General features: G+C 36.9%; 2 protein-coding genes and 1 long non-coding RNA gene across 3 annotated transcripts; 1 reads left to right on the forward strand and 2 right to left on the reverse strand.

Moving 5' to 3' along the window:
* Positions 1 to 294: 294 nt before the first annotated feature.
* On the reverse strand, positions 295 to 4,807 carry LOC148917210 (disease resistance protein RPV1-like). The gene is made up of 7 exons (XM_089052566.1): positions 4,218 to 4,807; positions 2,995 to 4,093; positions 2,587 to 2,883; positions 2,319 to 2,480; positions 1,618 to 2,283; positions 769 to 1,381; positions 295 to 581 (listed from the first exon to the last, which is right to left on the reverse strand). Exons 1-7 carry the CDS (start codon positions 4,721 to 4,723, stop codon positions 460 to 462), a joined length of 3,465 nt encoding a protein of 1,154 aa, XP_088908692.1. The 5' UTR covers positions 4,724 to 4,807; the 3' UTR covers positions 295 to 459.
* Positions 4,808 to 10,392: 5,585 nt separating this feature from the next.
* On the forward strand, positions 10,393 to 11,446 carry LOC148917211 (uncharacterized). Its single transcript, XR_016127275.1, has 2 exons — positions 10,393 to 10,798; positions 11,259 to 11,446. It is a non-coding gene; the product is annotated as an uncharacterized LOC148917211 (long non-coding RNA).
* Positions 11,447 to 12,565: 1,119 nt separating this feature from the next.
* LOC103331691 (disease resistance protein RPV1-like) lies at positions 12,566 to 17,166 on the reverse strand. Its single transcript, XM_089053019.1, has 6 exons — positions 16,529 to 17,166; positions 15,306 to 16,404; positions 14,899 to 15,195; positions 13,965 to 14,792; positions 13,121 to 13,730; positions 12,566 to 12,863 (listed from the first exon to the last, which is right to left on the reverse strand). Exons 1-6 carry the CDS (start codon positions 17,032 to 17,034, stop codon positions 12,673 to 12,675), a joined length of 3,531 nt encoding a protein of 1,176 aa, XP_088909145.1. The 5' UTR covers positions 17,035 to 17,166; the 3' UTR covers positions 12,566 to 12,672.
* Between the last annotated feature and the right edge of the window lie 845 nt (positions 17,167 to 18,011).

Below are 18,011 nucleotides of genomic sequence, written 5' to 3' on the forward strand. Positions count from 1 at the left end.
TATATAATTATATATACTACTCCCCGTGGATGTAGGCATATTGCCGAATCACATCAAATTCTTGGTGTCCTCTTTTATTTTCGTGCTTGTGTTCTTGATTACTTAATTTTGATGAGTTCTCATTCTCCTAACAAAATCCAGTGGTTTTCAATGAAAGAACCAGTCCGAAACTAAGTTGACTTATACCACAGTTGGGCCTGTCTAGTTTTTGTATTGCATAAATTTTATGTTTGCATTTGCATTTTCTGTACTCTTTTCGTCTTTTTTGTCAATTGATGCAAGTTGGTTTCTGACTTTCTTTCACAACGGTAAAATTTTAATTGAAGCTTTTCCATTTTGAAATATATTACATTGTCGGCTGTCCTTTTTCCTTTTTTAGTGAGAGAGAAAAGAGCGAGAGAGCGCTAGAGAAAGGAAGAGAAAGAAGAAAGCACCAATAATAACAATAATCTTGCAGCCTCAGCTACCACAGTTGTTGTTTGCCCCCTCTGTTTCTATTAATGTTTCTGCTGCTGCTGCTGCAAGTGCAAGCGGCTCATCGTCACCCTGTGGCTGCCTTTCTTCTTTGTCTACAAAACACACTAATACCAGAAAGTCAACATAAAATATCACAAGGAACTAAATTCTTTCAACATCAAAATAACGATAAAAGTAGTAGCTATTCCCACTCTATATTTTAAAACGCTAGCTGGAAAAGTGCAGCACGACAAACTGAGAGTACGAATAGCATTGCCACCACAATTTATCAGTGATATCTAAACAACATACCGGTTTCTTCATTAGAGTCTCCAAAGATGTCCTTGAACCAATCTTCCCTTTTCCAGCTAAAATCATAAACTCTACCATCACCTCTATTTAGGGGTCCACCCCACAAGAAGTATGTTCCTGGAATAAACTCTGGCAAATTCCCACCAATGTCAGATCGATAACAAGGATCTGCGTCATCGTTTTCGGCACTACTTATCTCATAGTCTTGCTCATGCACAAGTTGGATGCCGCACTCTTTCACTTGGAGCCAAGGTTGCGTAAATACTGAAATTGTCACTTCTTCCCCGCTTTCCAGTCGGTTCCCTAACTTCCAGTGACTTAACCATATCACGTCGTTTTCGTTATCTGGAATGCCATAGCATGCTGGGGCATATATCCATTTCAGACCCTTGCTCTTGTTACTGACATTGGTAATTATTGGATTAGGTATACTAGAAAAATAGTAAGTGTTGGAATTTGTATAAATAGAGAAAATGTTCAAGCCTCGGATCTTGAGATTTGGAAGTGAAGGCACAGTAAAAGATACTGAGGACCCTTTACTTCTATGGCTGAACTGGCCTGGAACCTCGATTCCAGGAAGAAATGTGCTGAATATACCAACTTCATACAGTCCCTATACCAAATAGCAAGAGCAATTAGTCACCCCCTTGCATAGGACGTAGTAAAATGCTGTTTAACAAAACTCTATTTTTATCCCAACTTTTCATTCTCAACTTTTATAGTCTAAATTCCAAAGTTTGGAGCATGCCATATAATTAAGTTTCGGAAAATAATAAAACGTTGGGTTGCATTGCATTGTCCAATAGAGAGAGAGAGAGAGAGAGAGAGAGAGAGAGAGAGAAGAATTACCTCGATGGGATGCATTGTGCCATCGGAATTAAGCATATCTGGGGTGCACATCCTAATGGCCTTCATGGATTCCAAGTTACACAAGCCCAAAAGTTTTATCATTTCTGCATCCACTGTTTCTATTGGCTCTAACTTGTACCAGTACTCAATCTCAGCAAGTTTGGAGTTGTAACCATACATGATACTCTTTGGTAGGTACGAACATGATTGAAATGTTATTTTCTCCAATGACTCAGAATGGAGTATAACCAATTCTTTTACTCTTGGTAACCCCTCAAGCGATTGGAGCTTTGTACATTGGGAAAATGCAAGGTGATCGAGCCCCGTAAGCCCTCTGATGCAATCTGGTAGCTTACAAAGTGGATTGCTACTTAGATCCAATCTCTGCAATGAGGGTAAGCTTCCAAAATCTCTTGGAAAAGAATCATCAGCAAGATTGCAGTCTGTAAGACTTAGAAAAACTAAAGTGCAGGGTAAAGTGGTAGTGTGTAATCGACTTATTGGAACTTCATCAGCTAGAAACACTTTAAGAGATTCCATCTTCCCCATCTCCACAGGAAACTCATTAAGGCTTGAGCAACCAGATATAATAAGTGTTTCAAGTGATTTTAGCATAGAACTGCTATTTGGAAGCTTCCTAATATTTTTGCAATCTTTCATATTCAAGTAAACAAGTTTCTCTAGGTTTCCAATGGATTCATGGACGTAAGTTTCTCTAGGTTTCCAATGGATTCATGGACGTCAACCAAGCTTGCACAATCTTCAAGAATCAATCTCTCTAGATTGGGGACCAATGAGAAGTCGCCGGTTTCGGTGAGCTCATGGGAATTGCTGAGATCAAGGATCTTTAATGATGGAAGATGCTGTGAAAAGAAAAATGTAAGAAGGCAGGAGTTTATTCTTGTAGATTTGTCTACCAGTTAATCCCTAAGAAAAACTAAAATGAAAAGTGTGGAGTAGCATGCATACCTTTGTTCCCTTCCAGATCTGTCTTAAGCTACTATAGGGCATTTCAAGAACAACCAAGCTCTCCAAAAGAAAGTCACTGGGTATAGAGTCTAAAGGGAATTTAAGCCAATACAACCATCTCAGTCCTTTAGGAAATTCTTCATAACATCCATTGAGCTGTACAAAACTAAGCAGGAGTAGTTTTAGTTTAACCATCCTTCTAAATGCATTAGTTTCGAAGACTACCATATTTGATTTTCTCAAAGGAGTGTCTACAGGGTGCAGATTAAGGGCAAGACCTTCAACTTTCTTTGAACCCTAGTACAAAGAAAATAGAAAACAAAGCATTGGGATTAGTAACCAACAATGAATGCACAAAAAGAGAAAAAAGATTATGCGTGCGGCATACATAATGAGCATGTTTCTTACATTCTTTTCTCTCAATACACTGAGAGAATCCTTATGATGCCATAATCTACTACGTTTCTCCAGCTCTTTTGATTCTCGGCGAACAATTTCTCTTCCCATGTCACGAATCATTTGATGCATCTTCACCTTATTATATTCATCAATTGTTAACAAACACCGATTGATGAGATTTTGAATGCCAACAATTGTAAAGAAATCACATCCATCTAGTATTTTCACTGTGACATCCTTCTCATTTCCAAGGAAGAAACATGCAATATGGAGGAATAATTGTTGGTCATGGTCGTCTTGTAAAGAGTCGTAGCTTATTCTGAGCTTATTCACAATGTCACCGTTTGGAATAACTTCCAATTTCTTTAATGCACTTTCCCATACGTCTATACTCTGCCCTGATAGTGAAGAACCCAAAATTTTAAGAGCTAATGGAAGTCCTCCGCTGTGGTTTACTACCTTTTCCGAAAGTTTCACATAACCTTCAACTGGATAGTTCTGTCCAAAAGCGTGGCAACTAAAGAGCTCCAATGATTCAACATGATTTAAGGTTTCAACATTATGCACCTTAACATCTTGATGAGCCTTCAATAACCCCACACACCTAGTTGTTATAATAATTTTACTTCCTGGATAAAACCATTTTCGCATTCGAAGTACTGCATCTAATTGGTTCGTATGATCCACATCATCAAGGACAAGAAGAACTTTTTTACAGCTTATAACATCCTTAATCTTAATTATTCCCTCACCAACACTACGTATCTTCACTGTTCTTCCACCCAAAATATCAGAGAGAAGTTGTACTTGCATTTGAACCAGACCATTGGGACCTTCTGAAATCTCCCTGATACTTTCAAGGAAACTTCTTCCTTCAAATCTTGAAAAATTTGAATTATAAACAACTTGTGCAATGGTTGTCTTCCCTATTCCACCAATCCCATAAATCACAAATATCCCAACATCAGATGATCCATCTTGTAACCATAAATTAATCTCTTTGACTCGAGAATCGATTCCAATTAGGTAAGGGGCAACACTCAATGGTGTGCGACTTAGCTTGCCTTCAATCACTTTAACAATTTTCTTGATAAACTTTGCCTCATGCCTAGAAAATTGCAATCCAAATGAAAATAAATGGGGAAATCAAATTATAAAGTCTGATATGTTAATATTATATAAATCATGAAAGAAAGCTTTAAAAGGACCAGTTATAAATTAATGAAATTTACCCATCACATTCATTTTGTAAGACCATGCCTGCAAGATCTGCAACTTCTGCAAGTGCTGCCCTCCATCCATTCACCTTGTCCTTTTTCAAAGATCCATTTTTTTGGTGTCCAGCAAATGCTTTTGCAAAGCTTCCAGTCTGCTTCCTCACCTCAGATGGATCGATGTCGTAGAAGACTGGTAAAACTACATGATCAGATGTCCTCTTGCGTTGCAGGATCATCACAAGCTCGTCAAGGCACCATGTGGAAGACGCGTAGTCTTTCGAAAACACAATGACAGAAGTTCGTGAGTGTTGGATTGCTTTCTCCAGCTCTGGCTTGATATCTTCCCCTCTCTCAAGTTCATCGTCGTCGCGGAAAGTTTGAAGCCCTGCGTTGATAAAGGCTGTATAGATGCGGTCAGTAAAAGTTTTGCGAGTGTCTTCACCTCTGAAACTCAAGAACACATGATAAGTGCAACTACAAGTATCTGAAGAGGAGGCTTCTTGAGCTCTGACAAGTGCCATTGATGAACAAGCTGCTCAATAATTCTAGCTGGTTTTTTTTTCCTTGCAGGTTTCTTAGCTGATTATATCATAATCAGGTGATATTAATGTTGGAATTTTTGTGAGTATTTCAAAATACAAAAAGAAATTTCATTATTAATTATGTTGAATTTAATTTTCCAGATTGTGTGATTTTTATGAGTATTTAAAACTGAAATTATTTTTTGTATTTATTATATATATGAATTTTACAATTATGAATTTATTATTTTATATAAGTGACGCAGCACAAGCAAATAAGGTTTCAAACGAAAACCTTGAGTAACGAAACTGGAATCCAGAAATCAAGAGAAACTCTCTTTGTAATTTGCTACCTTCGTTGAAATTTTTGTTTTGGCCAATTGCTGGTTTTGTCGATCCTCCAAGATTCTTGTGCTTTCCCTTATCTCCGAGCCACTAGAAGCACCAGCAGATATTCAGAGGCTTCCGTCGTGTTCTGCGGAAGTTGGGTTGGCGTTTCTCCTTCTCCAACAATTCAGCCTTCAATGCCATGTTAATCGCCTCCTGCAAAGTCCATATATTCTGCATACCAATTTTTTCTGGATGGAAATCTTCAGCCCATTGTTGTACCTCGCGACCTTTTGGTTGTCAGTCTCGGTCAAATGGTTTCGCTCGCCAAACGCATGAATTCTTCGGTATATTCGAACGGGTGCATTGCGCACAGCCTAGGTACATACGGTAGAGAATCTGCTCATAATCTGTAGGTAAGAATCGTTCCATCATAGCGTTTACTTCATCTTCCGCCATGTTCGAACCATTGCTTTCCTTGCCTCTGCCAGAATTTTGCAATTGATCCCACCAAGTAGCTTTAAGAAAAGCTACCATCTTCACCATCTTATGCTCAGGAACCTCCATAATATCAAAACCTCTCCACTTCTACAAGTCAATCCAAGAAGTCTTCAATCTTCGATTTCCCAAAAGTTAGGAATTTCTGCTTTAATCCGATAGTCGCAAAATTCTCGTAATTACGATTACGATTACGAGGATTATTAGCCGGTGTGGTTCTTCAAGTTCTTCTTCCGACTGACTCACTATCCGAATAAGTTGCCTCCTATTATCTCTTCTCTCGCCATCTCTACCTTCTCTTCGATTATCATCCCCGCCTTCTCTTCTTTCGTCATCCCGCCTCCGCCTATGGTTGCCACCAAGAGCTTGCAACAACAATTCTCGCATTTCCCCAAATTGGGTGGTTAGGTTGTCGATCCGTTGGTTTTGAGCGTCCAGATCCGCTCGAGTAATTAGGGTGGGACATCACTTCACGATCACCCATGATAAGACAAGAATACCAAGACGGGAGAGACCCGCTCTGATACCACTTAACGCAGCACAAGCAAATAAGGTTTCAAACGAAAACCTTGAGTAACAAGGAAACTGGAATCCACCAGAAATTAAGAGAAACTCTCTTTGATTTATTTCATTAAAATCTCAACTTCCAAAAAACGTTAGACGAACCCGTCTAAATACACAACTCTCAACCCTTGTAATCTAGGGGAGTTATTACAATTAAAACAAAACAGAATTAATTCGGAGACTTAACTACGTAACTCAAACTGAAAAAACAGAATTTATTTTGGGAATTAACTATGTAACTCCGAAAGGGAAAAACATAATTTATTTGGAATTAACTTCGAACTTTGAATGCAGTTTTGAAAGGCCAAACGACTCTAGAATGCCAAAATCCATCGACGTCACAGAAAGTGTGGTTTGACTCGTGGCATCGTTCCTTTCCGAATGGTATTTTGCTCCCTAATCGGAGCTCGGACGACAATTCTGCAAATTCCCACCACGTCCCTTTTCTTGCTCAACCGCGATAAAATCTGTCATCTGTTCTACATCAATAAGTGTTAATATCCATTTGATTGGGTTTTAATTTCATGTTATTGTTGTGGTTTTATAATTTGTTGAAAAAGTAATGTATATTTGTGTAGATGTAACTTAAGTAAATTGAATAATATAAAAATAAATGAAAGTAAAATGACAAAGACATTTACTTAAATATTGAAAATAAAAATACTAGTTGAGCAAAATTATTTATTTTAATAAATGGATTTGGGGTGGGCCGGTGGGGGGTTGAATTAGGGGGTTTCAAGCTTCAACTACCAGTGCAAATGCAATGCTATCTCTCTCTCCTTTTTCTTAAAACATGGCGGGCGTGATGGGGATTGGGGGAATGAATGGCACGAGATGAAGTGGCAGATGAGGCTGACCGAATATTCTTCAGTCTTCACAGAACCACACTTCTTTTCACATTTCGATTGATAGAAAGGAAGGCTTGGATCATAGGGTTGTTGAGTAATTTGAGGGCATTAACATACACAAAAGAGTTGTGCTAGCAAGCTTTTGGGTTCCTACACTTCAAAGATGATAAGGTGAAGGAAATAAAGATATTATCTTCCCATCGATTAAGAACAATTAAATGCAACTAGTATATAGATGCACGCCCCTTTCTTTGTTTCAGTCAAGCAAAAGTCAAGGCAAAGATGCAAAGGCTGTTGAGATAAGTAAAAATCTCATGTGGGACCCATGTAGTAAATAACTGGGACAGCAAGTTTTGGTTTTGGTTTTGGTTTGGCTTTTTTGGAGGGAGTCATGTTGCAGTTGTTGAAATTGAAGACTTTTTAGTTTTCATTTGTGGCTACCGACATTGGTGTAGAGCATGAGAAAAGTTTGTTTTTCACATTGAGCCAGTTGCGTAGCAAGCAAGATTCTCTCCGATCTTCTTATTTAGACTTTCTCTCTACTCTTCTTTATACTTCAAATAATGTCATTAATACATCACACAAGTTAAATTTTGCCTTTTAAATTTATCCTTATTAAATATATTGACTTTTTTACAAGTGTAATTTTTTAAAAACTATCTTACCACCTTGTTAAAAAATCAAATTAAAAAGAACGTTAGTTTAGAGAAGAAAAAAAAATACAAATTTATAAATAAACCCAATCCTAGACATGTATTTATAAAAAAACTCAAGCACTATTTAAACATAGAAATACACCCAAAATCAATCCCAAAATCAACAATTGTATATTTTTTGAGTGTGTTTATAAACAAGTTTTAAGTGTGTGTAATGATGGGTTTTTGGTGTGTTTATAAAATGTTTTGGGTGTTGGGTTTTTTTATAATTTCAGCCCCCATTTTTGGTGTTTTAGTGAAGCTCCTAAAAAAAAAGGTCACCTTTTCTTACCACCTTTATACTCTAAAGGTTAGTTTTTTTTTTCTTCTAGAAAAAACAGACGTTCTTAATAAACCAGTTTATTATATATATATATATCACCCCATCTATTGAGGGTGTTTGCCCGTTTGCGTTTACTCCGTGATGGAAGGGCAAAGTTCCCACGCCTTGAGAACCATAGACTGGTCAACAACTAGTAATAAAATTCTAGCAGACTTAGTTTGGAATGGATAACTTGAAGTTCTGATTTGCAAACAAACGATTGTGAATTTGGGTGAGGAATATCTCCCAAGTAAGTTCTTTTCTTGCCTCATGGTGAGGACTTTAACAATTTATCTCAGATAAAGAGGTTGTTCGCTAGAATGGTTGATGGAATTTAAATCGCTTTTAGCGAAGCCTTTACAAAACTATAACAATAATATACTCCCGAACCGTTGACAACTCTGATTGCTAAGCTTCAACTATAAATCGATACCAAAGGTTGATTGGCAGAGCTTCAATGTGAAAAAATAGAGCTGTGAAATTTGTTGAGGTTTTCATGTTTGGGAAAAGCTCAAGCTCTACCTGTCTTGGTTTTTTGCTAAACCAAATTTGTAACGAGAGAAATCTCGTTTTGAATGACTTATTTTCTAAGTCTGAACCTTGGGAATTCTAATCTAAAGCTGGTTTTCACTTGGAAGTCAAGTGAGCTTCTGGTTGATTTTGAGTTGTTTGTTTGTCTTTGTGTGTTGTGGCTCAATGAGCTTTGGTTGCTTCAGTGTTTTGAAGGTTTTTTGAGATCAAGTGATCATTTTGAGTTTTTGTTTTTGATTGATTTTTGGTTGTCTTTTTGATTGATTTTTTGGTTGTCCCTTACCCTGTTCACTCCTTCTTGTATTTATAGTAAACTGTTTCTTCTCTCAAGTAGGGTGATTGTGTTTATTTATTGGCAAAGATATTTCCATTTTCCTCTTCTTCTTTTTTAAGATAGGCTCTATAGGCAATCACTTCTGATTTTCTTGAAAAGGAACCTAATCTCTTTCCCAATTTCTGCCTTGTGATATTTTACCCGTGATGGTTAGTTTGATTCCTTTTCCCGCTTATCCTCTCTGAGATTGTAACTTGCTTATCTCCTTGGGAGAATTACCTTCTCTGTAAAGACAGAAGAAAAATCTCTGAATATACATATATAAGAGGATTTGATCTTCTTCAATCAATTTGATGTCATGAACCCTTCAATCACTTCTTCTATGATTGCCATTGCTGACTTTCTTTATCCCAGAGGTTGCCATTGCTGACTTTCTTTATCCTGAGGTTGCTATTGTCGACTTTCTTTATCCCAGATGTCACGTGGATTGTTCCTACAGGCTCCTCTTCCTATTATATTGGGCCTGTGAGGCCCAAATCAGCCTTGTTTGCTCGATGAGCTTTTGACTCTTTTTTGGGCTTCCATCTTTTGGGTGTGTCAATTTTTGCAGAGGATCCTCAAATAATTTTATTTGAGGGACGCCCTTTAGTACCCTACAATTTTTTTCTCAATGATCCAAACCATCTATTTTTTAGGTCTTCATTCATAGATGATCCTTACAAAAAATTAGACAAATCTGAAACCGTTTCGACATCCAATTGTGTCTTACAAAATCAATGAACACGGTGCTTCAAGAAAGTACTAAAATTTCAATAACTCAATTTAGTGGTCAAATGATATCGGATTCAAGTGATTTTTTGTAGAGATGATCTTTGAATGAGTATCTACAAAATAGACAGTTTGGATTAGTGAAATACAATCTGAGTGGGGCCTACAAGGGTGTCCTCAAATAAGCTTATTTGAGGATCCTCAATGAAATATATATATATATATATATATATATATATATATATATATAACTACTAGTTTTATAAACAAATGTTTTTTACTTAACTATATGAAAATTTCTATGACTTTGTTGTTGCTAATAAAATATTCTATCACTTTCTATTTTAAAATCTTATTTTTTATTTTCAATGGATATTGGTATTATTGATATTCATCTTTTACCATTATGCATTTTTTTTTTGGGTGCTTATCTTAACATTTAAATACCTGAAAAACAATAACTACAACATATTTTTTTCGTCAAATGACTATAAATTTGTTATCATAGGAGTGACATCATTTTTTTTTGGAAAAAAAAAACCATTCTCTTTGAAGAAAAAAACTTTTTAAAATAAAAATGATAGTTTTTCTTATTTAATTTTTGTAATAAGGTGGTAATAAAGTTATTAAAAAAAAATCAATACATTTAATAAGGATACGATTTAGAAAACAAAAATTATTTTGTGAGATGCGTTAATGACATTGTTTTTAGTGTAAGGAAAGTGATACATGTAATGAAGAAAATAGAGAAAGTTTAAAAGAGAAAGTTACTAGCATTCCTCTTAATATACAGCAGTGGGTGTGTGCCTGTGTCGCACCAAAGAGCCAGGTGTGGAGCATGCAAGCGGTGTGTGCTTGTGGGTCCAAACCAAATTGAGAGTTGAGGCTTACGGCAATGTAAGTGGGAGTGGATTACTTGTGAGATGCAAGCAAGCAGTCCCGTGAACTCCAGCAAAATCAAGAGGGGTTTCTCTTGGGTTCACTTGGGTATCAAGTGGGGAGCAACAACTCATGCGGTGTGTGTGTTGTTTACATACAAGAGAGTTGTGGTGAGAAAGCATGGTGTTCAAGAGAAAGCACGGCAGAGAGGGAGAGTGGGTTGCTTGTGAGATGCAAGCAAGCAGTCCCATGAACTCCTGGAGGATGTTTCAGCGGGGAGTTAGCTGGGTTCATCAAAGGTTCAAGGGAGGATATATCTCTTGGGGAATGACAGTGAGTTTTGGGAAATACTTTGAGTGGGTGTACAATGTTAATTCCTTAAAGCCATAACATGTTTAACACTAACCTGAGTCTGACATGGTGCTGGCGCAGATTGGATGATGCTGGAACAGATTGGCAGCGCAAGGTATAGAAGTTCTTCTCCTGAGAATCCGATCCTTATAGCTATAACTCTGATGGGTGAATTTCTGTTTAGCTGTGTTGTGTATCTCGGATCTAGGAGGGAGCCTTCTATTTATATGCATCTCTCTAAGTGTCTTGCCCATCAAGAAACACTTAGAGATATCCTTCATGCTATAGGATTAATCCATTCCAATCCTTGTAGAACTAGGAACCCTTAAGCCTTCATTATCCTTATTGAACACTGTTTCAGGCTTGCCTAATCGAGATAGGTTTTGAGTTCCTAATAAACAATAAGTCTTTGTAATCCTAAGTTGATTAGAAGATCACTTTAGTAGGTTTAATGTAATAAACCTTCTTACATTACAAGGGACTCAGGTTGGGGTATAAAACTCTCGACTGTTATATTGAGTTATGTTGATTTAACTCAATATGTATTTTGTACGGTTAATATTCTCATAGGGAAAAACTGACAATACCATCCGGGGATGTAGGCAGGTTTTGCTGAACCTCATAAATTCTTAGTGTGTTCTCTTATGTATGTACTCATTGTCATCTTGGGCTTGTTGGTTGTTTGTTTATTCCTTCCATCGGGTTATATGCTGTGACGGGGGAAACCGGTGTTTCCCCAACAAAGGCCATGGCAGCTGGTGTGAGTGCTCAGCTCATGAGGCAACATGCAAATTCCATGACTTCAAATCAAAATAATAATGTTTAAGGATTCGGAGAAGGGACATAAATATATAGAAAATCATCAATGAGTTCAATAATCCAAATTTTGTGATCCAAATATAAACCTTGGTTGACCAAATTTTGTGATCCAATCCAATTAATAGTTTAAAGGATGCTTGAAGTTTGTTGATAAGAAGCACCATATGAGTTGTCAAAATTGGAATAATAATATATATCTTCGAAGAAAGTGGCAGTTTTTAATGTCATTTGTTTTCAATAAAAGTTCCAAGTTGGCCAGATTCTGTCTTTTGCCAAAGATGGCCTTGGTGAGGATCATTCTGATGCATCAGAATTTGACAAATTAGAAAACTGCCCCCTTGAGTTCTATGTCTAAAAACCATTTTCAACCTTTCAATTGCTTTAGACAAATTAGAGATAAAAGTATGATTCCTTTACCAGACACCAAATGATTTCAATATATACTCCCAAAGATTGCTTCCGGTTCAGCCCGGAAAAAAAAGAAGACTGCTTCCAGTCCGGTTCATGGTTTCGAATTTCTGAAACCACTACATTCTCTGATAGTATTGGTGGCTCTTGTACACTCAAATTGCTTGGTCAGTGCATGATGGAGGGTTTGGCTTCTTCAATTGTAATTTCATTGAATTGGTTTTGGATATATGACATATATATAATTATATATACTACTCCCCGTGGATGTAGGCATATTGCCGAATCACATTAAATTCTTAGTGTCCTCTTTTATTTTCTTGCTTGTGTTCTTGATTACGTAATTTTGATGAGTTCTCATTCTCCTAACAAAATCCAGTGGTTTTCAATGAAAGATCCCGTCCGAACCTAAGTTGACATAAATACTAACTTGTACTTGCCCTTTCATCCTTTTCTTGGGCCTATCTAGTTTTTGTATTGCATAAATTTTATGTTTGCATTTGCATTTTCTGTACTCTTTTAATCTTTTTTGTCAATTGATGCAAGTTGGTTTCTGACTTTCTTTCACAATGGTAAAATTTTAATTGAAGCTTTTCCATTTTGATTACATATGGGGCAGCATTTGAAATACATTATATTGTCGCCTGCCTGTCCTTTTTCCTTTTTTAGTGAGAGAGAAAAGAGCGAGAGAGTACAAGAGAAAGGAAGAGAAAGAAGAAAGCACCAATAATAACAATAATCTTGCAGCCTCTGCTACCACAGTCGTTGTTTGCCCTCTCTGCTTCTATTAATGTTTCTGCTGCTGCTGCAAGTGCAAGCGGCTCATCGTCACCCTGTGGCTGCCTTTCCTCTTTGTCTACAAAACTCACAAATATCAGAAAGTCAATATAAAATATCACAAGGAACTAAATTCTTTGAAATGAATGTGGATGGCTTTGCATGCGTTTCAACATCAAAATAGTGATAATAAAGCAGCAGCTACTCCCACTCTATATTTTAAAACACTAGCAGCAGCAGAAAAAGTGTAGTATGACAAACTGAGAGTACGAATAGCATTGCCACCACAATTAACTTCTTGTGCTAATTTATCAGTGATATATCTAAAAAACATACCTGTTTCTTCATTAGAGTCTCCAAAGATGTCTTTGAACCAATCTTCCCTTTTCCAGCTAAAAACATAAGCTCTATCATCTCTATTTAGGGGTCCACCCCACATGAAGTATGTTCCTGGAATAAACTCTGGAAAATTCTCACTAATGTCAGATGGATAACAAGGCTCTTCGTGGTCGTTTTGGGCACTACTTATCTCATAGTCTTGCTCATGCACAAGTTGGATGCCGCACTCTTTCACTTGGAGCCAAGGTTGCGTAAATACTGAAACTGTCACTTCTTCTCCGCTTTCCAGTCGGTTCCCTAACTTCCAGTGACTTAACCATATCACGTCGTTTTCGTTATCTGGAATGCCATAGCATGTTGGGGCATAGATCCATTTCAGACCCTTGCTCTTGTTACTGACTTTGGTAATTACTGGATTAGGTACACTAGAAAAATAATAAGTGTTGAAATTTGCATAAATACAGAAGATGTTCAAGCCTCGGATCTTGAGATTTGGAAGTGAAGGCACAGTAAAAGATACTGAGGACCCTTTACTTCTATGGCTGAACTGGCCTGGAACCTCATTTCCAGGAAGAAATGTGCTGAATATACCAACTTCATACAGTCCCTATACCAAATAGCAAGAGTAATTAGTCACCCTCTTGCTTGCATTTGCATAGGGCGTAGTAAAATGCTGTTTAACAAAACTCTTTGTTTTTTTCCCAACTTTTCTTTCTTTACATAGTCTAAATTCCAAAGTTTTGAGCCTGCCATATAATTTTCGGAAAATAATAAAACGTTGGGTTGCATTGCATTGCCCAACAAGAGAGAGAGAGAGAGGGGAGAGAGAGCGAAGAATTACCTTGATGGGATGCATCGTGCCATCTGAATTAAGCATATCTGGGGTGCACATCCTAATGGCTTTCATGGATTCCAAGTTACACAAGCCCAAAAGTTTTATCATTTCTGCATCCACTGTTTCTATTGGCTCTAACTTGTACCAGTACTCAATCTCAGCAAGTTTGGAGTTGTAACCATACATGATACTCTTTGGTAGGCATGAAATTGATTGAAATGTTATTTTCTCCAACGACTCAGAATAGAGTGTAACCAATTCGTTTACTCTTGGTAGCCCCTCAAGCGATTTAAGCTTTGTACACTGGGAAAATGCAAGGTGATCGAGCCCTGTATGGCCTCTGATGCAATCTGGTAGCCTACAAAGTGGATTGCTACTTAGATCCAATCTCTGCAATGAGGATAAGCTACCAAAATCACTTGGAAAAGAATCATCAGAAAGATTGCAGTCTGTAAGACTTAGAACAACTAAAGTGCAGGGTAAAGTGGTAGTGTGTAATCGACTCAATGGAACTTCATTGGCTAGAAACACTTTAAGAGATTCCATCTTCCCCATATCCACAGGAAACTCATTAAGGCTTGAGCAACCAGATATAATAAGTGTTTCAAGTGATTTTAGCATAGAACTGCTATTTGGAAGCTTCCTAATATTTTTGCAATTTTTCATATTCAAGTAAACAAGTTTCTCTAGATTTCCAATGGATTCATGGACATCAACCAAGCTTGCACAATCTTCAAGAATCAATCTCTCTAGATTGGGGACCAATGAGAAGTCCCCGGTTTCAGTGAGCTCACGGGAATTGCTGAGATCAAGGATCTTTAATGATGGAAGATGCTGTGAAAAGAAAAATGTAAGAAGGCAGGAGTTTATTCTTGTAGATTTGTCTACCAGTTAATCCCTAAGAAAAACTAAAATGAAAAGTGTGGAGTAGCATGCATACCTTTGTTCCCTTCCAGATTTGTCTTAAGCCACTATAGGGCATTTCAAGAACAACCAAGCTCTCCAAAAGAAAGTCATTGGGTATAGAGTCTAAAGGGAATTTAAGCCAATACAACCATCTCAGTCCTTTAGGAAATTCTTCATAACATCCATTGAGCTGTACAAAACTAAGCTGGAGTAGTTTTAGTTTAACCATCCTTCTAAATGCATTAGTTTCGAAGACTACCATATTTGATTTTCTCAAAGGAGTGTCTACAGGGTGCAGATTAAGCGCAAGACCTTCAACTTTCTTTGAACCCTAGTACAAAGAAAATAGAAAATAAAGCATTGGGATTAGTAACCAACATGAATGCACAAAAACAGAAAAAAGATTATGCTCGTGGCATACATAATGAGCATGTTTCTTACATTCTTTTCTCTCAATACACTGAGAGAATCCTTATGATGCCATAATCTACTTCGTTTCTCCAGCTCTTTTGATTCTAGGCGAACAATTTCTCTTCCCATGTCACGAATCATTTGATGCATCTTCATCTTATTATGCTCATCAATTGTTAACAAACACCGATCGATGAGATTTTGAATGCCAACAATTGTAAAGAAATCACATCCATCTAGTATTTTCACTGTGACATCTTTCTCATTTCCAATGAAGAAACATGCAATATGGAGGAATAATTGTTGGTCATGGTCGTCTTGTAAAGAGTCGTAGCTTATTCTGAGCTTATTCACAATGTCACTGTTTGGAATAATTTCCAATTTCTTTAATGCACTTTCCCATACATGTATACTCTGCCCTGATAGTGAAGAACCCAAAATTTTAAGAGCTAATGGAAGTCCTCCGCTGTGGTTTACTACCTTCTCCGAAATTTTCACATAACCTTCAACTGGATAGTTCTGTCCGAAAGCGTGGCAACTAAAGAGCTCCAATGATTCAACATGATTTAAGGTTTCAACATTATGCACCTTAACATCTTGATGAGCCTTCAACAACCCCACACACCTAGTTGTTATAATAATTTTACTTCCTGGATAAAACCATTTTCGCATTCGAAGCACTGCATCTAATTGGTCCGTATGATCCACATCATCAAGGACAAGAAGAACTTTTTTACAGCTTATAACATCCTTAATCTTAATTATTCCCTCACTAACACTACGTATCTTCACTGTTCTTCCACCCAAAATATCAGAGAGAAGTTGTACTTGCATTTGAACCAGACCATTGGGACCTTCTGAAATCTCCCTGATACTTTCAATGAAACTTCTTCCTTCAAATCTTGAAAAATTTGAATTATAAACAACTTGTGCAATGGTTGTCTTCCCTATTCCACCAATCCCATAAATCACAAATATCCCAACATCAGATGATCCATCTTGTAACCATAAATTAATCTCTTTGACTCGAGAATCGATTCCAATTAGGTAAGGGGCAACACTCAATGGTGTGCGACTTAGCTTGCCTTCAATCACTTTAACAATTTTCTTGATAAACTTTGCCTCATGCCTAGAAAATTGCAATCCAAATGAAAATAAATGGGGAAATCAAATTATAAAGTCTGATATGTTAATATTATATAAATCATGAAAGAAAGCTTTAAAAGGACCAGTTATAAATTAATGAAATTTACCCATCACATTCATTTTGTAAGACCATGCCTGCAAGATCTGCAACTTCTGCAAGTGCTGCCCTCCATCCATTCACCTTGTCCTTTTTCAAAGATCCATTTTTTTGGTGTCCAGCAAATGCTTTTGCAAAGCTTCCAGTCTGCTTCCTCACCTCAGATGGATCGATGTCGTAGAAGACTGGTAAAACTACATGATCAGAGGTCCTCTTGCGTTGCAGGATCATCACAAGCTCGTCAAGGCACCATTTGGAAGACGCGTAGTCTTTCGAAAACACAATGACAGAACTTCGTGAGTGTTGGATTGCTTTCTCCAGCTCTGGCTTGATATCTTCCCCTCTCTCAAGTTCATCGTCGTCTCGGAAAGTTTGAAGCCCTGCGTCAACAAAGGCTGTATAGATGTGGTCAGTAAAAGTTTTGCGAGTGTCTTCACCTCTGAAACTCAAGAACACATGATAACGGCAACCAAAAGTATCTGCAGAGGAGTCTTCTTGAGCTCTAACAAGTGCCATTGATGAACAAGCAGCTCAGTAAATCTAGCTGGTATTTTTTCCTTGCAGGTATCTTAGCTGATTATATCATGTTCCGGTGATATTAATGCGCGTTTCAAAACAATCTGCTCATCAATGTCCTTTCCTGGTCAAGAAAGTAAAAGTAGTCTACTCCATCAACTCAAAAGCAAATGGCATAGATACCAATGCATGTTCTTTTTACTCTTTCAGTCAAGCAAGTGAAAGAGATGTCCACTTATCCTAAACGCAGTAATTCGTGGTAGCTGTTAATTAAGGGGAAAACTTCTGAGTGGGAGACCACATGTGGGTGTGACAATCACATCGAAAAATAAAAGTCTTGCAACTTAACATTAAAAGAATATTGTTATTTGTCTCATCTCAGTTGTATTGTCTAATATTGAGTTGAGATTGTACAATTAATTTTATTCAAATTGAAATTGGGGACCTTGTTTAATTTAAATTTTACATAAACTTTTTACCGACTCAACTTTTGTTGCATAACCTCATTGAGGAAAGAGAAGAACGGTGTCTTGAAGGAACAAAACACCGGTTTGGATCGGTTTTTGTCTCAAATTAGAATCGAATTTAGTACTATTTATCCGGTTTGGTTCTGTTTGATTTTGACCAAAAAATTTCAAAAACTGTCCAGTTCAGTTGAATCATTTGGTCCGATTCAGTTTTGAAACGGATTATTAAAATTATTTTTTTCAAATTATTGATTTTTTTTTTTTGCTTGAAAATTAATAAATTATTTAATTTCATATAAAAATAAATATTAAAGCTAGAAAAGAGGGATGTTTTGAAATTGAACTTGGATAAATATTAGTTATGAGATTAAAAATATAGCATTGAATATAAATAAATATTGAAATTATATATTTTTTAATTTGACCTCTCAGTTCGGCCTAGTCCGATTTTTGAAGACAGAACTAGATCCAAAACTGGTCCAAACTGGTTAGGTTCGTTTTTTGACCGGT

Source organism: Prunus mume, linkage group LG5 (assembly GCF_029339155.1).
Source record: "Prunus mume cultivar Tortuosa linkage group LG5, ASM2933915v1, whole genome shotgun sequence".
Taxonomy (NCBI): Eukaryota; Viridiplantae; Streptophyta; class Magnoliopsida; order Rosales; family Rosaceae; genus Prunus; species Prunus mume.

Bases quoted from the DNA above. Each gene is read 5' to 3' on its own strand.
- LOC148917210 (XM_089052566.1), bottom strand. From the start codon at position 4,723: ATGGCACTTGTCAGAGCTCAAGAAGCCTCCTCTTCAGATACTTGTAGT. The intron at 2,884-2,994 runs GTAAGAAACATG...TCTTTGTACTAG, and splicing joins GTGTATTGAGAGAAAAGAAT to GGTTCAAAGAAAGTTGAAGG. The intron at 1,382-1,617 runs GTAATTCTTCTC...TATTTGGTATAG, and splicing joins GCACAATGCATCCCATCGAG to GGACTGTATGAAGTTGGTAT.
- LOC103331691 (XM_089053019.1), bottom strand. From the start codon at position 17,034: ATGGCACTTGTTAGAGCTCAAGAAGACTCCTCTGCAGATACTTTTGGT. The intron at 16,405-16,528 runs GTAAATTTCATT...GCAATTTTCTAG, and splicing joins TTACAAAATGAATGTGATGG to GCATGAGGCAAAGTTTATCA. The intron at 12,864-13,120 runs GTATGTTTTTTA...TGAGTTTTGTAG, and splicing joins AGACTCTAATGAAGAAACAG to ACAAAGAGGAAAGGCAGCCA.